Source organism: Pipistrellus kuhlii, unplaced genomic scaffold, assembly GCF_014108245.1.
Source record: "Pipistrellus kuhlii isolate mPipKuh1 unplaced genomic scaffold, mPipKuh1.p scaffold_m20_p_13, whole genome shotgun sequence".
NCBI classification, from domain to species: Eukaryota; Metazoa; Chordata; class Mammalia; order Chiroptera; family Vespertilionidae; genus Pipistrellus; species Pipistrellus kuhlii.
In genome coordinates, this window is record NW_023425438.1 from 14,478,592 (window position 1) to 14,497,948 (window position 19,357).

Below are 19,357 nucleotides of genomic sequence, written 5' to 3' on the forward strand. Positions count from 1 at the left end.
GATCCCAGCATGCACCGCGGGCTAGGCCAGGTCTTCCAGCTGGGCAGGAATATGGCGGCACCCAGCGCGGAACCACCGGTCTTGGTACAATATTTGGTGTTACGGAAGGATCTGTCGCAGGCTCCATTCTCCTGGCCGGCGGGCGCGCTGGTAGCGCAGGCTTGCCACGCAGCCACGGCGGCCTTGCACATCCACCGCGACCACCCGCACACGGTGGCTTACCTCCGGGAGCTGGGGCGCATGCGCAAGGTGGTCCTGGAGGTGAGGCCCGGGGCCGGGGGGCGGGGCGAGAGGAGCGCTGAGGAAGTGGAGACCGGAAGTGGAGACCGGAAGCGGGTGTGGCCTGGAGTCAGAGGACCTAACTTCGTGTGAAGGGACGGGAGTGAGGAGTTTTGGCTTCTAAGATTTGGGGGCGCTTTCTGGGGTCAGAGAGTCTTCCGTTGGCTGGGGAGGGTCTGAAAGTGAAAAGTGGGCCTCGGGTCCGTTACTAAAAGGGCTCGCACCCCTCCGGTCTCACCTGCGGCCGTGTTAATGATGCCTGTGCGAGAGGAGGCTAGAGAGAGACCCGCCTTTTTACCTGCGCACTGGGCCCGCCTTTTCCTGCCGCCGCACGGATGACATTGTTAACCCTCCCTTCCCGCAAAACTGACCCAGGATTAGGACTCGGGATTTCTTATTGCCAGTGAGACTGAAGCCTTTACCTGGACGTGACGCCAAATTATTTGGAAAGAGATGTGAACCCTGGTGTAAATTGAACCCAGCGTCACAAACACCAGGGGTGTACTCTAGCGGGAAGGTCCTTTCTGCAGATGGCCAGACAGATCTTACCCTTGGTAGTTTCTGCTCTAGGAATGTGTCCTAAGTAAGCAACTCTTAAAATCAGAGCTGGCTGAAGCATTAGGGATAGCTGTTTGGGCACCAGCCACAAGAGAACTAGAAAATGTATAGAGCATAATTACTGACAATGCATGCAGCATTTCAAGAAGGAAGAGAAAAACGTCCCATTCCCTAAACAGAAATATTAAGCCCCTTCCTTTCTCCCCAGCCCCCAAGCAATTTGTCTAATGTCCTACAGAGAGTGAATGAAAAATGGAGCAATGAAGCTCTTCTGGAGATGTGGAGATCAGTTCCTCCACTTCCAGTTAAGGGGAGCCCGCCTCCTCCCATATTTCTTCCCATTGACTTGATACTTCTTAAATGGGCTATTCATTCTACGTTCTGCATCCTGTTTCTTGTAGGCCCCAGATGAGACCACCCTAAAGGAGCTGGCTGGGACACTGCAAGAGAAGAACATTGACCACATGCTATGGCTGGAGCAGCCAGAAAATGTCGCCACTTGCATTGCACTCCGTCCCTACCCCAAGGAAGAAGTGAACCAGTATTTGAAGAAGTTCCGATTGTTCAAGTGACTGATGTTATGAATTGCTTTGATATCTTTGAGTATCAGCTGGATCCAGAAACTGCATGCCATCCATCCCGCAGCATCATGTACTCCTTTCATAGGCACCTTGCTCTTCCCTTTAATTTATGACATTTTCTTGAGGGTTAAACACGTTTACATTAAAGTTGTCATTAGTAAATACTTTCTCTTATTTTTCGTTAAGTTCAGATGGGGAAAGTAGGTGATCAGCAATGTTATTTATGGGTCATTGCTCAAATAGAAGATTTGGTTAGACTCACACGGGTCAAGAAAATGCCTTTCGCCGAGACCGGATTGGCTCAATGGATAGAGCGTCAGCTTGGGGACTGAAGGGTCCCGGGTTTGATTCCGGTCAAGGGCATGTACCTTGGTTGCAGGCATATCCCCAATAGGGGTGTGCAAGAGGCAGCTGATCGATGACTCTCATCGATGTTTCTAACTCTCCCTTCCTCTATGTGAAAAATCAATAAAATATATATTAATAAAATACTTTAAAAAAAGAAAAAGAAAATGCCTTTCCATTTTTGTTAAAAAAAGTATATTTTTCAACAGAGCAAAAATTGTGTTGCAAGTCGTAGAATAGGTGATAAATCCTTGACAAGAATCTCCTCTGCTTTGTAAGTTTCTTATATGTAAAAACGTTTTAAAATTAACTGTGTCCAGCCCTGGTCAGTTTGGCTCAGTGCATAGTCAGCCTGTGGACCAAAGAGTCCTGAGTTTGATTCCAGTCACGGTCATGTATCTTGGTTGCAAGCTCCCCCCTGGCCCAGGCCCTGGTTGGGGCTCATGCAGGAGGCAACCAATCAATATATTTCACATCAATATTTCTGTCTTTCCCTCTCTCTAAAAATCAGTGGGAAAATATCCTCAGATGAGGATTTAAAAAAACAACACACAATAGCACCATACGTGTTATTCAAGCCTTAAGATGCAGACAGTCTTGTCTCAAGCTTACAGATTCAGAAAAGCTTTGACATGCCCAAGATCAAAGTCAGGGTTTTGTCTGTCCAGTCTTCCCTTAACCTCTCATAGTGGGTTACCTTTGGTTATCATCTAGATACTAGAAGGTGGTCATAAGTAGTTCAAACACTGAGAAGCTGGTCTTTCATTTTATGTTGGTTAATTGACATTCTGGATTATAAACCATCCTCCTGTGACTGTAAGGTCCAATTATTATTGGATGAGCTGACAAAATTGAGTTCCTGAACTTATAATTGAGGATCAGTGTCTAGGTCATTGCTTCTCATGGGGCTGACAAAATAGAGGACTTCTCTAGAAGTGGTTGTTAAAAGCACATTTTAGTGTTATTTAATCAACACACATTTTCTGCACAGATTCTGAGATTCCTTCCTCAGGGTGTGCCTGTGCTACCTGATTGAGTTTAGGCAATAGTAAACCACTGTTACTGTGCAAAGGTGTGTGGAAAAATGGGTGAGAACCGCTGACTTTGGCTACCATTGCCTCACAAGTTTTAGCTGTCCTCTGAGATCAAGTTTAACACGGAAGAGGGGACTAAGATCTAAGTGTGGGGACCAGTAAAAACTTCTTAGAAAGGGCATCTAAATTGAAGCCTTGAAGGACAAGCAGGAAGGGGAAAGAAGTATTACAAACCATGGAAGAAAATGACATGGACATGGAAGTGAGAACTTGGTAAATTCAGAAATAAAAACCATTTGTTTAGAGTATGGAAAGTTATGATAGTTAAAATGTAGAGTGATTTCAGATAAACTATAGGCAAGATGTAGGTTGTGTTTAGAAAGATTTCTCTGATGACTGTGTGAAAGGTGAATGTAAGAGGCACAAACATGGTTACTATAATCATTCAAAGAAAGGTAAGTGCTGAATTTGGTCTGTGATTAACAGGGTTAGGAAGAGAATAGCATGAGGCACTACAAGAGATAATTTTCAACAATTTGGAGAGAAGAATTGGAGTGGATTGTTGAGAATGATGACACAATTAATATATATAGATAAGAGAGACCAGAGCTTATTTGTGGGGAAGTTATTTGGTTTGGGACTTAGGTTTGAGGTGCTGGGGAGTGGGGATATATCCATGTGGTAATGTTCACCAGTTGGAAATTCAAGACCAGATTTTGAGAGAGGTCTTGACTAGAAGAGCAGACTTAAGATGCATAGGAATATAAGTGGTACTGAGTTCAAGGGAAAAGAAGAGAGAGTACAGGGACTCACTTCAGACCTATTACCCTCACGCAAATTTAAAACATGAAAAAAAATCAGTCTGTTAGCAAAACCAAAGTTAGTGTCCAATTTACTTTCAAAATGGAAACCCCACCAAACTTCTAAGGAACTTGAGCTCCAGAGAACAATTTTTAACTCATCTGTCGGTTAAAAAAATTTTAAAAAAATAGTTTTAAAAATTGATTTTAGGGAGAGGGAGAGAACATTGATGTGAGAGGGAAACATCAATCTGTTCCTCCCATTCGCAACCCAATTGTGGATAGAACCCAAAACTTGGGCATGTGCCTAACCAGGAAATGAACCAGTGACCTTTCAGTGCATGGGATGGCACTCAACCAACTGAGCCACACCAGCCAGGGCAACTCATCAGTCTTTCTGTGTCACTGTGCCATGTCATGGTGCTCTTATCTCAGTTGTACTGTGCAGTGGAAACAATGGCAGTTTTCATCCCAAAACTAAAGAACTGACTCTGGGGTCCAGAACTTCCTAGCCACCTGGCAAAAAATCTGAGCTTGTTTCCCCATCTGTAAAAGAAGGCTATGCCCTACTCTAATTGTTTCAAAGGATTTTGAAAATCAAATGACATACTGTATGGGAAAGTGCTGTACAAACTAAGAGATTATTAGCACAAGAGTGTTAGCCAAGCACATTGCCTGGCAGAGTAGAAAGAAAAGTTTCCCTTAACTGATTTAGAAACTCCACTATGAGAAAGGAAGCAGATTCAGGCAAGCATCGTACTTCCCATCAGTGTCTGCCCTGCAACAGTCCATCAAAACATGGAATAGCCCTATAACCAGTTTGGCTCAGTGGATAGAATGTCAGCCTGTGGACTGAAGGGTCCCAGGTTCGGTTCTGGTCAAGGTAATGTACCTTGGTTGCGGGCACATCCCCAGTAGGGGATGTGCAGAAGGCAGTTGATTGATGTTTCTAATTCTCTATCCCTCTCCCTTCCTCTCTGTAAAAAATCAATAAACTATATTTTTTTAAAACATGCAATAAACACCAGCTTGGTCTAAGGTTTTGTGTTTTATTAGAAAGGAGTATCTGTCCCATCAGATTTTCCTCGTAGTGGGAGGAAAATCTGATGGGACAGATATTCCTTTCTAATGTCTAGTTTTTAAAAAAATACTTTTTGTTGCTTTTAGAGAGGAAGGGAGAGGGATAGAAACATTGATGAGAAATAAGTATCAATTGGCTGCTCCTGCAAACCTCTTACTGGGGTTCAAGCCCACAACCTGGGCACGTGCTCTGACTGGGAATCAAACTAGGAACCTTTTGGTTCCTGGATTGATGTTCAACCACTGAGCAACATCGACTGGGCCCCAACATTTTAAATCTTTTATTTTTCTCAAGTCAGTGTTGCAGCCTTGTTTCAGATACCTGTGGGAATTGCTCCGTTTTCTGTTGGTTGCACAAACTACCAAGTACCTGAGACAAGCACAAATAATCCGACCAGAGCCCAAACCCAGGATAGGAGAAAAATGCTTTGTCTGCAGATGGATCAAGAGCTCGAGAAAAGTGAATGCTTCTATGATCTGATCCAAGAAAACAAATTTCCTGTCTCACAACAAAGGACCCTGTCAGTCATTTTAGACCTGCCTCTCACGAAAGCCATTTTCCAAAAACATTTTTAAACTAAGGGATGACACTGCAGCCTCATGGAACTCCCTTTTCATTTCCTGTTTAGATATGGACAGACTGCCTCTCCTAAAATTTTAGTGGGACCCAGCTGGTGTGGCTCAGTGTTTGAGTGTCAACCAGTGAACCTGGAGGTCATGGTTCGATTCCTAGTCAGGGCACACGCCTGGGTTGTGGTCTTGATTTCCAGTAGGGGGCATGCAGGAGACTGCCAATCGATGATTCTCATCATTGATGTTTCTATCCCTCTCTTCCTCTCTCTACAATCAATAAAAACATTTTTTTAAAAATTGTAGTGGGAGACCTTGCCGACCTAATCACAAAGCTCACCCCCATTCAGGCCTCCAAAGGACAAGAGCTCTGCCGTCTCCGGAGAAGGGCCAGGTCCTCTCTCCTCAGCCCTTGAATTATCATTCCTTTTGAAGGCCTGTTTTTGAAAGTTATTTCATGTAAGAAAATTGGCTAAGGTCACACAATAAGACTCTGAATTAGTCCTACTTCATAATAGTGCAGGATAATGAACCCAGATTTTGGAATGAGAAGACTTAATTTCAAGTCCCAATGGATTGGTAAAAAGTTATTTGTCATAACCTTTTCGAGTTTTTTTTTTCTTTTTTAAAATATATTTTTATTGATTTCAGAGAAGAGGGTAAAGGGAGAGAGAGAATCACCAAGCATGAGAGAGAATCATGGATCAGCTGCCTCCTGCCGCTCCCTGCTGGGGACGGAACCCACAACCTGGGCATGTGCCCTTGACCAGAATGAAACCCAGGACCCTTCAGTCCACAGGCCGATGCTCTACCCACTGAGCCAAACTGGCTAGGGCCGTGGTTGGCAAACTGTGGCTCAGGAGCCACATGCGGCTTGAGAGCTGCGGTCTGCCGCTCTGTTGACTGAGTTTGCCAACTGCTGGGGAAGGGGCTTAATCACAAGGAACAACAGCCTGTAATTATTGGAATCGAGAGTCTAGGTCAGTGGTTGGCAAACTCATTAGTCAACAGAGCGGCAAACTGCGGCTCGTGAGCCTCATGTGGTTCACGAGCCAGTTTGCCGACCACTGGGCTAGGGCTAGAGTTTTTCTTTCTAATGAGGACTTTCTTAAATGACTGCAAAGGATTACACAGAGAATGTACTGAAAATCACCTTACAAATTGTTACAGTACAATTATTTTTTCCTGAATGTTTCTAATATTGTTACCAACTACAATAGAGTACTGTGTAAAATATGTAAAAACCTATAGTTCTGGATAGAGCTGGTAATGGAAGAGATCTCAGCTAGTGGCTGGCAAAATTTCCAACTGAGGATCCCAAAGCCTAGTTCATGTTTCTCCTGGAGCTCTTAGCTAATTTCAATTACTTTTCAGTCTATCAGCTAACATCCCATATAATAAAAGGCTAATCTGCAAATAGACTGAATGGCAGAAACACCAATCGGCCACTATGACATGTGCTGACCACCAGGGGGCGTGTGCAGAATATGGTGGGCATTGACCAGAGTGGGATGGTGCAGCAGGTAAGTGGGGGCACCAGACCAAGGTGGGGCACCAGTTGCTGTCATCAGGGCAAGTCTCATGGTTACTGAAAATTCTTTGCTCCCTTGTGCCATGGTCCTGCCCAGCACTTGCACCCACTGCCAGTGTCAGCCCCACTTGCACCTGCTGCTGATGCCAGGCACCAGTCCCGATCACTTGGCACTATCAGTGGGTGCAAGTGGTGGCTGTTGGCCCTGATTGCCCCGAAGGGCTATTACACCTACCCCTGCTCCTGAGGGGCAATCGGGGCAGCAGCTGTTGCTCACACAGGCTGCTGGTGCCGGCCCCAATTGTTCCTGGCAAGCAGGAGTGGGGCTGCCGGCAGACAGGGGACAGGGGGCCGGAGGATGGACTGAGATCCACCCCTGTGCCTACCGTAGCCTTGTGGCCCACAGTTCAAGGTGCACGAATCTGTACACTTGTCCCCTAGTAATTCTAATAAAATGGTTATGAAAACTCAGGAACAAGTTAACAATGTAAAAATCCAGCTCTCCAGGGTCCCTTCTTCTGCATGTGCTCTTCCTCAGACTGTTCTTCACTAGCTATTTCCTCACCATCTGGCAAACCTCACTTCAAATGCCATTTCTTCCTCAAGGAAACCTTCCTGGACTCTCCAGACAAGGCCTCACTAACTTGATCCAATTCTGATTATAAGCACAAAGTCCCCCAGGTGAATATAAGCTCTGGGAAGGAAGCATGTCTGTCTGGATCCTTCCATATCCCTACTACCTTTGATAAAGACAATAAAATGTATTAAATGAGTGGAAGAGGCCAGAGCTTTGTTTCTTTAATCTTGTTAAGAACTCTTGTAGCAATAAAAATTAAAAAAAAATATAGATTACTAATTTAGCCCTAGCTGGTTTGGCTCAGTAGATAAGAGCATCAGCTTGCGAACTAAAGGATCCCAGGCTTGATTCCTGTCAAGGGCAGGTACCTTGGCTGCAGGCTTCTTCCTAGCCTGGGCCTTGGTTGGGGTGCGTGCATGAGGCAACTGATCGATGTGTTTTTGTCACATCGATATTTCTGTCTTTCCCTCTAAAAATCAATGGAAAAATATCCTCAGGTGGGGATTAAAACAAAAAACTAATTTAGCCCTGGCAGAAAAGATTCTGGAGGGAGGCATGCTTCCTCTGGCAGTTTTCACCAATTAAAAGAATTTATGGATTTGACTCATCCAGATCTTCAGAGACACAGGAATGGTCCAGGATCAAGCATGCTCTGAATCAATCACTGTATTCAAGTGGAGCTGCCTTCTGGGAAGACCAGTCAGTCAGCCAGGAAATCAGCCCAACTTCTGTGTAAGCAGACAGCTTACATCATGTAAGGATCCAGAAGGCAGTTTCTAGGTATGGAACCTTACTTAAGCAAAACCATGAAGCCAAAGCTTCTCTCTGTCGGCCTCACTTTCCCCTCAATTGTTTCTATTTGTTTTTCTAATGGCCTTCCCACAACTACTGCAAGATAAATTTAAATCAATGTTTAGCCTCATTGAAGAGAAGTATTTTTACCTTATCCCAGCTTTGGGAAACAAAGGGTCTGTTCCCATAAATATGATTTCAGACAACAGCTACCAAATCTGTGTATCTCTGTTTGAGGGAACAAGCACAGGGTATACATCCTTCCCTGCCCTCTTGCTTACCCTCCTTACCCAGCCACAATGAGCCAAGTATTGGTGGATTTAAGCTGCCTTAAAAGCACACAAATAAGAGACAGGACCTGTCAGATTGAAAGAGTCCCCTCAAGTAAGACTCAACATCAGCATAATTAAAGTTAGTATGTAAAAGCCAATAATAGTGAGAGATTGGTATGGTGTGACTCTGAAGTGCTGGGGGGACCGGATCTGGGTAACTAATAGCTGGACCAGAGTGTTTAATCATCAGACAAAGGGCCAAAGTCAGAATTTCCTCTAGGCCCACTGTCATGACTTCACTCGGACCTTCTCAAATTTCACTGAACTGGTTCGCATTAGGGTGACTTCCAGGATCTCTGGCTTCAGGGATTCTTTCCTTTATTATCCTTCAATTAACCATGAGCCATTTTGGGCTTTTGGCAATTCCTGCAGGATGTAGGTTTCACTTCTTCCCTGTAAATGAAGAGGCAACCCGTGAGGTTGTTAAACAAATTCTATTCAGCAGCTGGAAAAGTGCATTTCCTGTGGCAGGACAGGAATTACATAGAAGCAAGCAATTTTATTTTCCTCAAATGTAGCAATAATTTCAATCTGTACATACATAAAACAAACAGTGCAATTATAAAACCTTGAAGGTGACATGCATACATTAAGGTGCAGTTGGGATGGAGGAGGATGTTAGCAACTCCAATTTTCCTTACCACTTTTTTTTTTCCTAGTCCTTATGCGAAAGTACTGAGTCAGGAAACTTCATCTGGAATGCTCAAGTTAAAGGTGAACTTCCTGAAGCCTGCAAGTCTAAATATCACAAACAGAACAGAGATGATATCCTAGAGCAGTTTGGTAGGAACTAGAGTAATATGGCTGGGCTTTCAAGCTGGGAATGAATGACACTGGGGATGCATTTTTCTGAAAAAAGGAAAAGAGATAATGTTTGTAACTGTGTCCTATTTCTCTTTCATAGTTTCTACCATAGTGAGCCCTTCCGCCAATCTTTTGATTCGGTATTATGCTTTCTGAATGGATGCTGTCCAATGGAGTTATTTGGATCTAGGGGTGGTGAGATGCAGAGAGGACCTGGGAAAATGGCTTCTTCCTTGATGTCTGAGTCCAAGCTCCTCTTCCACGGTGAGTTCTTATGGCCTTTTCTCTGCCATGGAAGCAGAGGTAGCTGGTGCGCAATGCCAGGTGCTGTCATCATTCACAGGCCCCCAAGTGCAGGGAAAGGCGAGCGATGGGGGTCTACCTTTGCTTCCTCAAGCATTCCTGGCCTTGCAGCAGAACGTCTAGAACTAGAGAGTCAGTTCACTGGGTCCTTGACTCAGAGGCCAGGATGAGACAACGTGTGGCAGAGTGACAAGACGCAAAGGGGAAATAGGGTACCAGTTAGCCTTCAGAGCAGAATAAATTTGTTTGCACTGATGAAAATTATAATTCCCAAAGTCAATCTAAAAAAAGTAAGGTTTCCTTTGAGCACTAATTTCTGTACGAGCAGCCTGTGCACTTTTGGTGACAACTCCTTACACTGCTCTCAAGGCAGATGATCCCAACAAGACACTAGGGCAGTGCGAGCTCTGGCTCGTCAGGAACGGCTCTTTCTGGCAGTTGGCATTTTGATGTGAACCCCAACGTAAATCCATACATGGCATCACAGTTATTAAAATAATGAAATATTACTAGCCAGATGTAACGGCAATCCAATCAATGTTATATTTCACACACAAATATAGAAAAATCAAGAGTATAATAAAGCCATAAAATTAAACAGAAGGAAATAAATTTCTACAAGAAATCAAATGTACTTACAGTGAGATTTAAAAGGTAAAAATAAGCTACTTGGGTCATAAACGTAATTTTATTTTAAATAACTTTAGCTACGTCAGCTGTTAATACAATAAAAGCAGAAAGAACAGGCTGCCTTTCCCCAAATTTAATCAGAAAATGGTATCTACAATAATTGACAGAACTCGCTTCTTTGTCCTTCACCCATCTCATCAAAAATTATTGCATTTTCCCCAAACTGTATTTTTTTTTTGGATTCCTCTGAATACACTCATGTCGTCCTCATTCCTGGAGGCATCTTGGTTTAAATCCATCTTTTAAAAAAGGAGGAGGGGTACATATGTGGAGGCAAAATATTCTCTTGAAGCCAACAGATACAGAGTTGCTAGAAGAAGCTGATTGTACACACAAGCTGCCTGGGGTCGGGAAGGGCTGCTGAGACACGTGACAGCCTTTGGTGAGGGCACGGCCCTTCCTCCTGGGCAGAGTCCAACGGAGCCCGCGGGGGCGGGGCTGTCTTCGCTGTGGAACTTGTCCTTTTGGTTCTCCTCCAAAGGCCTTCATCCAGATAAGAAGCCAATGACTGATTACAAAAATAAGGATAATTAAATTTGGCTCAAGAAATAGATTGTCCAACTGTTCTGCCTTGTTATTTTTCCATATCCAAGGCCTTTTTACAAAGAAACAAAAACATCTCTCAATCTCCCAACGAAAGTGAACTCCTTTTTATTTTTTATTTTTGCTCCAAATGCTACGACCTGAAGAATGGCTGCAGATTGAGATACCAAAAATCTCAGAAAAATATATAATATATTTGTATATCTCTGTATGTCTATTATTTAAATTTCACATTCCTTTAAAAGTGGTTATTCAGTCAGTAGCTGCTGAAGGAGGCTCTTCTGCTGGGCCTGGGGGGTCTGTGGTCCGGCCGTGGGCTTTTGAGTTCCCAGTGGACCAGGCTGGTTCAGGTAAGGGTCCCCGCCTACCAGATTCACTGTACACTGGACGTCAGCAAACACCTGAACCTGCTGCACCTGCTGGAGCACAAACGAAAGATGTGTTTAGACAGAAAGGTCTGCCCCCCCGGCTTATGAGCGGGTACTACTTGAAGTGGAAACTCACTAGAGCATTCCTCTAGTCTGTAGTCACCACAGAGAAGAACTCTTCTGTCTTCTTGTCCTACAAAAAGAAAATCGCTGCACTCATTTTGCTCAGGGTTCTGGAAAGTTCACACTTTAAAAATAAAATAAAAAATCAGAATGGTCAAACCTCTCACAGGGTTGCCATCAATACTGAAAGTGAGCATTGTTGCTAATATTGCCACGATTGGGAAAAGCCCAGTTTCAGAGACTGGGTATCCAGTGGTGGGTTAAAAAAAAACAAAACACCACACATGTTATTTGGAAAACTGGTTCAAAAGCATTCCATAGGTAACTTTAGTAGGATAAAAATAAAAAAAATCTTTATGATGTTAGAAAATTAAGGACTTTAACCCAGTATTAGCAAAATATAACCACCACAGCTCAGTAACAGGACATCAGCATTACTAAAGTTAATGTCCCAAAGTACCAAAATGTACTATTACATATTTATTTATTGCCTTTAGAGTTATAGCAAAATATTAGCAGAACAATTTTATATTTAACTTCTTTTTCCTGATAGATAATCCATTGAAACACATGAACTAAAAATAACAGTAAATTACAAAATGAGAACAGTGTGAATTTTCCCTTTAACTACTTTCAGTAATAGAACTATTGCTTTAAAATGTCTACAGTTGCATAGTTATAGCGTTTTCTATTGGGAAAACAAAACCAGAAGTTAGTCTGTATCAATCAGTCTTATTAAAAAGTCATTTGTAGAACTGATAAAGGCCAATGTCACACTGTAAATGTTCCAGACCAAGGAAGGAAAGGCCTTCTCAGTCATCTAAGTACACCTAACTAAGTGTCTCAAGCTTTTGGCCAACTTGAGCCTCGAGTTTAATAAGCTCCTGAGGTATTTTAGATTAATGATGCATTTTCTTGGCCATTTGTCTCGTCACTAATTCGCGCCAATTACATTCAGCTTTTCTGAAAATTTTTTTTTATCCTAATTGAACAAAAGTTGTTTTTCATCAACCTTCACTGGCCAAATGTCAAAAGTCTCAATGATCCTGTTGCAATACAAGTCTAGCCCCAGGCCCTCTCATCCAGTGACACCGCTAGTCTACTCTCCTTCAGCTAAGGTAGGCATCCCTGAGCTTATCTCCTGCCTGATGAATGAACTCTACTTAGATTAGCCTCAGTTCTCTCCTTGGCCTCTCTTTTCTCATCCTCCTCTCTCCCTAGTTTCCCAAATTTTGCTTCTTGCCTCCACATGCTTCCATTTCTTGTTTTCTTTAGGGATCTTCCTTTATATCTAAAATATACCAACTCTCTGAGTCTATTCTCTAGCTGCCTCTGTGTCCTCCCCCTCACCTTCTTCATTCTAACTCCTTACTCCTACTTTTCCTTCTGGAGCTCCCCATGGCCTTGCTCTCTTCCCATGCCAACAATCTCCCTACCAGCTCTCTTCTGGCGTCTCTTTTCTGGGTTCCTTTCCTGTTCTCTCTCCTGTCTTCTCCTCATCCCAGCACTCCAAATGCTGTTACACCACCCCTCCCCCTAATCCTCCCCTAGTCCTCCTCGCCTCGTTTGTTTCCTTCTCCTTTTCTGTACATCTATCTCTATATTTCTGTCTAACTCACTCTCCAATTTCTGTTTGGCAAAAATAAAAACATTGGAGCTAAGAGAAATTTCATGATGGGCTACTACAGAAAAAAGATTCTGCCACGGAAGCTTAAAAAGCACAAACTATAGTGCTTTTAGGTGCTGATTTTTTAAAAAAACAATTAACATAAACTTTCAAGTTTGTATGTTTCAACTTATGAAATACTGGGGCAGAGCTTAAGATGTTTTTGTCCCCAAACACTTGAAAATATTTTTATAAAGGCATGAAAAAACAAACTAGAAAGAAAAATTCTGCTTCTTTAAAAAAGAATGCTTTTAAAAAAGATAGTCTATATTGAAATTAAAAAAAAAAAACTTTTTTTTTTAAACTCTAAAAAAGTACACACTGCAGCCATTTTGATCTTGAAAAAACGAGGTCCCTTAGACCAGACCACAAAGGACTTCTAATACTGCCACATCTTCATAGACAGGCGAGGCAAGATGCAAAAAAAACAGCTTCAGATTTACCAGATCAGAAGGGTGGTGTGGGAGCTGAGTCCCAACCTCCTAAGATTTCCCAGAATAGTTTTTACCTCAAGTCTTGATTGTTTTGTTTGACCTATTTTGTTGAGCTGCCCAGTGTCAGTCTCTGTAGGTGTGAGACTTTAAAAAACTTCTGGTGAATAAAGACTCATCTTCCCCATCACAGAACCCCCCGCCTCTTCACAGGACTCAGGTCCTATTCCTAATGGACGCAGCCTCCTAACTGCTCCTGCTCCTCCAGAGCCGCTGCCCAGGCTCCTTCTCTCCCCTCCCCCCTCCACGGAAGCCTGGGCTGGCGCTTGGATCGCTGCTTCCTCACAGGATCACTTATGCAGGACTGCATCCATATCCCTAAGTTTAGGATTCATGGCCCCTGGAAGTTGGCCCCAATCTACTCTACCAATTTTAATTCCTATCAGTTCTTATTACAAACCCTCTGCCTTTCTTCAGAGAAGGTGGTTTCCCAGCACTCTGCTAAGATACACTACTGTCTCCGTCTCTGGACCCTCCACTTCCAATCCCCTAGACTTCCAAGTTTACCCCAACCCAGCTTCCAGCCATCAGAAAGAAGACCATTCTTCTTCAGTTGGCCTTGCAAACTATCCCTCAAGGCCCAGTTCAGTCCCATCTCCTATGGAAAAGCTCGTCTAACCATCTCAGCAATTTCTACTATTTAAAAAGCAAGCAAACAGGTCTCTTGTTACTTGTAACAGAAATCTGAGTGACAATTTATGTGTACAGTCTATGTGTTTTATCTTTCAACAGGCCCTCCGTGGTATAGCAGAAAGAGCATCAACTTTAGTGTTAGAAAGACCTGGGTTTGAACCACAGCTCTGCCACTTTCTAGCTTTGTGAATCGTGCATATAATCAAATCTCCTCAGGTTGTTTCTTCATCTTCATCTGTGGGGAAAAAGGAATGCTACTCCTTCCTGGGGGGAAAGCGAAGCGCCCAGCACGGAGCCTGGCAAACATGAGCATTTATTTCACGGAGCGAACTTCGTTTCCTCCCTTCTTCACACAGCTCACCAAAAGGGCAAACATGTCTCATGTTTCTTTGTATCGCCACATTAAGCATAATGCTGGTACTTAAAAAAAAATTTAAGCTACTTACTAAGAGACTAAATACTAAACCGAAGTTACCATATTGAATTGAAACCTCCAACATTTCTAAATATAGGTCAATATAAAAAAGTGGCAAAAAAAAAAAAAAAAAAAAGTGGCCACTCATGCTTTTTTATATATTGTTTTAAAACAAACTTCTAATAAGGAGGCAGAGTACATGGCGAACGTTTTGTTTTATTTGAATTTACGGAGATCTTTTGAGGTATTTTGATTACATATGAATTTGAGCACTGTGTTTATTTACAAAATGGTAATTAGTAGCCACATTAAATTAAACCTTATGAAAGTTTATCTCAACAATCTGACCCTCTCAACAATCCTATAAGCAGGTATCTTGTTAGTTCTACTGGTTATGCAGCAGCTCAGGAAGTTCCCTAACATGCCCGAGGAGACACAGCGAAGAAGAGTAGGGCCAGGACTCACACCAGGTCTGACTTCCAAGATCATCCTCTTTGTTTCGTGTGTCTCTAGCGTGACTCTGACAGCTTAGGGCTCAGAATTTTCTTACTGACCTGGGTTCCATCTGCTTCTGTTTTGAGAAGGTCCGTAGATGAAAGCTGGTTGCAGTAGAGGCCTGTGTGTCTCAGTGCCGAATCGTTCATCTATTGGAGAAAAGTACAAGAACAAATTACAAGACAGTTGTTTAAGCTGAAGCTCAAATTCTTCAATTAAAAACAGTCTCACTGACAGAAAAGTAATAGGACAGCAGAAATAGAGAGCTTAGAAATTGTCTATGTTGTTAGAAGTGAGGACAGTGGTTCCCTTTGCAGGGTGGAGAGTGATGTAGAACGGAGAGGAGGAGAACCTCTGGGTGCTGGCAATGTTGATCTGGCGGGCAGTTATAACTGTGTGACAATCTATCTAGTCAGATAAAAAAGAATATACTTTTTGTATATTCTTATGATACTTCCATTAATTGCAAAAGACTTCCACTTCCAGTCAAGATTCAGTAACAGCGATCAGATTTACCATCTGCCTGAATCAATTAAAAAATTGGACAACATATATAAAATGAAGACACTCACGACATTGGACAAAGGCAATAAAAGAAAGTTACTCCTAGGAGTTGGGAAACAATTGAGGTTGAGTCCTGTGATTACCCCAGCCCACTGCCTAGACAGACTTTCCAGGCTGTAGCGTGGGGACAGGGGACACAGGCAGAGCCTGGCAGACTTCACGAGTTGAGAAGATGCAGCTGGAAGTCTGAGATGGCCAAGGCAGCTGGAATTCACAGGGCAGAATATCTGATGAGAGAGCTACATAGAGAGCAAGTTCTAAAGATCTGCAGATCCCCTCGAGTCTACGGCTTAGTATTGATCAGCTAATAGGTATCAGGGAACTACTCAAAGCAGAGAAATGATTCATCTGAAAAGATTTACATGGAATAATCCTCAAAGATATGGGAATATGTCTTGAATCCACTAGCCAGAGTGGAAAACATTATAATTCATGTATTACCAAATAGGATTTGCCTCAATACTAGGGTAAAATTAGCCCTAACTACACATAGCTATGGTCCCACTAAAGAAAAAAGCAAGACCTGAAAATGATCAAACTGTTTTCAAGTAACTTAACCACTTCCCAAAACAAAGCTCAAGAATATTTATAGGAATATTAACAAGGTAAAATTCATGTCTAGCATCCAATAAAAAAATGACCAGGCATGCAAAGTAGCAGAATTATATGATTTATAATGAAAAATAAAGTCAACCAATTGAAGCCAACCCCAAAATGATGCATGTGATAGACCTGATAGGTGAGAATATTAAGACAGTTATTATAATAATCACATTCCATATGTTCAAGAAGAGAGGGGTAAACTGAACATGTTAGAGATATGGAAGCTACAAAAAAGGTCCACACTGAACTTCTAGAGATGAAAAGCAATGTCTGAGAGGAAAAACACATTGGATAAAATTAACGGGTCAGACACTGTAAAAGTTCACTGAACCTGAAGCTATAACACCAGAAATGATCCAAAGTGAAACACATAGAGAAAAAAATGGCTGACCTCACACCTCTCCCCAAACCTCCAATCTCCCAGACCCAGAGAATCAGTGAGCTGTGGGATAACTCCAGGTGGCCTACTATAAGTGTAACTGAAGTCTCTGAAGGAGGGGTGGGGAGCTGATAAACAGGAAAAACGTTGGAAGAAATAATGGCCAACATTTTCCCAAATTTTATGAAAATTGCATATTCACAAATCAAGAAGTTCACTGAAGCCCAACCAGGCATAAGAACCATAAATAAAATCACATTAAAGAATATCATAATCAAATTGCTTAAAACCAGGAATAAAATGAATGAATAATCTTAAAAGCAGCGTTAAGGGGGAAAAATCAACATGTACAGAAAACAAAGACTAAATGACAGCGGATATCTTATCAGAAATAGTGAGCAACATCTTTAAGCTAAACTGCCAACCCAGAACTCAGGGAAAAGAATTTTCAGAAGGTGAAACAAAAACTTTTCACACATATAAAAACTGAAAGAATTCATCACCTGCAAACCTACACTATAAAAAGTGTTAAATAAAGACCTTCAGTCAGAAGGAAAATGATATAAAATGGAAATTTGGATCTACACAAAGGAATGAAGAACACTAGAAATAACTACATGGGTAAATATAAAAGAATTCTTATTTAAATTTTTAGAAAATATACTTGACTGTTTAAAGTAAAAGTACTAACAATATTTTGTGGAGTTTGTAGGCATAATATGTGTGACAATAGCATTGAGGGGAGAAATGGAAATAAATTTTTGTGAAGTTCTTATATTATACGTGAAGTCATGAAGTATCACGTGAAGGCAGATGATGATAAGGTAAAGATGAATATACTCTATCTATAGCCAATAAAGGAGATAAAATAAATTTAAATATTCAATTAAATTTTTAAAAGGTAAGAGATGGAACAAAAAGAATAAAAGTGAGACTTTTAAACCCAACCATATCAATAATCACATTAAATGTAAATGGGCTAACCACTTCAATAAAAAGGCAGAGAATGTCAAATTGAATTAAAAAGCAAAACTCAGCCGAAACCGGTTTGGCTCAGTGGATAGAACGTCGGCTTGGGGACTGAAGGGTCCCGGGTTCGATTCCGGTCAAGGGCATGTACCTTGGTTGCGGGCACATTCCCAATAGGGGGTGTGCAAGAGGCAGCTGATCGATGACTCTCTCTCATTGATGTTTCTAACTCTCTATCCCTCTCTCTTCCTCTCTGTACAAAATCAATAAAAAATATATTAAAAAAAAAAAAAAAGGAAAGCTCATCACAATAAAAATATACTTTAAATGTATGTTCTTTAACCTAATTCATTATATATTTTATTATTTTGTTTTAACCTATTGTAGGTAGTGAATAACTCTAATAACTGACTAAACCAAGATAACAAGGACAAGAAACAATCCTATTTAGTTCTTTTATTTTGCTATAAAATACGGATCACTAAGTTGTTGTTTTTTCTCCCTGCTAACTTCATTAGGCTTACTATATAATACATGGGGAGCAGGGACTTAAAAAAATTAGTATCAGAAAGGAATCCTATAGAAAAGCTAATTAGTGTTTATGTATTTTTAAGATCTGTTGTAAATTATGGCTACATGGTCAAAGCCTAGTTACCATAGTCTACTTCGTGGTTGCCGATAATGAGTATAGTAACTACAGGGAGTTACCTGTGATCTTCTTAAATACCACTTTGAACTTAGTAATTCTCTCTTTAAAAATCTTCAGGAAGCTCCAGGATAAACTCTAAACATGGAGATGACCTGCAATACCTCTGAAATGCCTATCACATTAATTCTGCTCTAAGTATAACATTAATATCCCTTTAACATTCGTTAAGCTTCTCAACTTCTATTTCTGCCTACATCATGCTGTGAGGTCCTAATGAATGCTGGGGGTGAAGTGAAGCTTAAAAGTTGCCCCCAACTTAAATGCTCTTTTCTATTCTCTTTCCTTAGACAGATCTTCCATGTAGCCTTTCCTCACCAGGACGCTGTTCCTTTACACTCTCAGTAATTAGTTGTAGATACCCCTCATCTGACATGATATGTATGGTTCTATGGGGGTCCATCCCTTCACAGCTGTTTTGTCCTATTGTTCAACTGATCCTCTGTTTTATGTTGTTTAACCCTCGCTTGTTAATAGTATCTCCTATAGAGCTATCATTGCACATAGCAAGTACTAAATAAACGTTCAGAACATAAAGGGGTAAGTTCCAAGCTAATGCATTATATGTACATTTTATAATGAGTCTAAAACACTGAAATCTCCTGAGACTAAAATCTTACAAGGTCAGTCAAAATTTCCATTGAATATCTTAAGGGATAGCAGTTATCAAAAGATAGAGGGAAAGAATAAAGAAACGTGGTTATTTTGATGAGTAACTATAAATACACCTGACTTCCCTCAGATTAATAACTTGTGGGGACGTGTGGTGTGGTGTGTGTGTAGCAGCTGTGCCAGTTGTGCCGCTTACCTGTTCAGGGCACACCGTGTTCATCCCTGGCATCTGCAAAGAGCTCATCTGCATCTGGCCCATCATCGGGTTCATGTTCTGCACACTGGTGTTTCCACCGGCCATGGACACCGTGATGCTCATGTTGTTGTACACTCCTGGCTGTGCGGGTGCGGGCTGGTTCTGCACGGCTTGACCGAATACACTGTTAACTCAAAAACAATCCCAATTACACCCACTGATCGTGAAACGGAACGTGACTGGACTCTTGTTTCTTAATTACTAGACAGAATTCTAAAGACAATACTGTGCATTCTTAAATTATACCTAAGCTTTATC

General features: G+C 41.8%; 2 protein-coding genes across 11 annotated transcripts in view; one reads left to right on the plus strand and one right to left on the minus strand.

Moving 5' to 3' along the window:
• The first annotated feature begins 9 nt into the window (after positions 1 to 9).
• On the plus strand, positions 10 to 1,688 carry PTRHD1 (peptidyl-tRNA hydrolase domain containing 1). The gene is made up of 2 exons (XM_036435050.2): positions 10 to 261; positions 1,239 to 1,688. The coding sequence occupies exons 1-2, from the start codon at positions 10 to 12 to the stop codon at positions 1,407 to 1,409; spliced, it is 423 nt and encodes a 140-aa protein (XP_036290943.1). The 3' UTR covers positions 1,410 to 1,688.
• Positions 1,689 to 8,894: 7,206 nt separating this feature from the next.
• Positions 8,895 to 19,357, minus strand: part of NCOA1 (nuclear receptor coactivator 1) — a 99,784-nt gene continuing 89,321 nt past the window's right edge. For 4 of the 10 annotated variants that reach the window (XM_045580647.1, XM_036435040.2, XM_036435044.1 and 1 more), the window contains 3 exons: positions 19,040 to 19,226; positions 15,070 to 15,159; positions 8,895 to 11,238 (listed from right to left, as the gene is read on the minus strand). In XM_045580647.1, the coding sequence (XP_045436603.1) occupies positions 11,068 to 11,238; positions 15,070 to 15,159; positions 19,040 to 19,226 (448 nt within the window). In that variant the 3' untranslated portion in view covers positions 8,895 to 11,067. Of the gene's footprint in view, positions 11,239 to 11,323; positions 11,381 to 15,069; positions 15,160 to 19,039; positions 19,227 to 19,357 lie in introns of all 10 variants that reach the window. The other 6 variants (XM_045580651.1, XM_036435043.1, XM_036435042.1 and 3 more) reach the window with 6 other exon arrangements.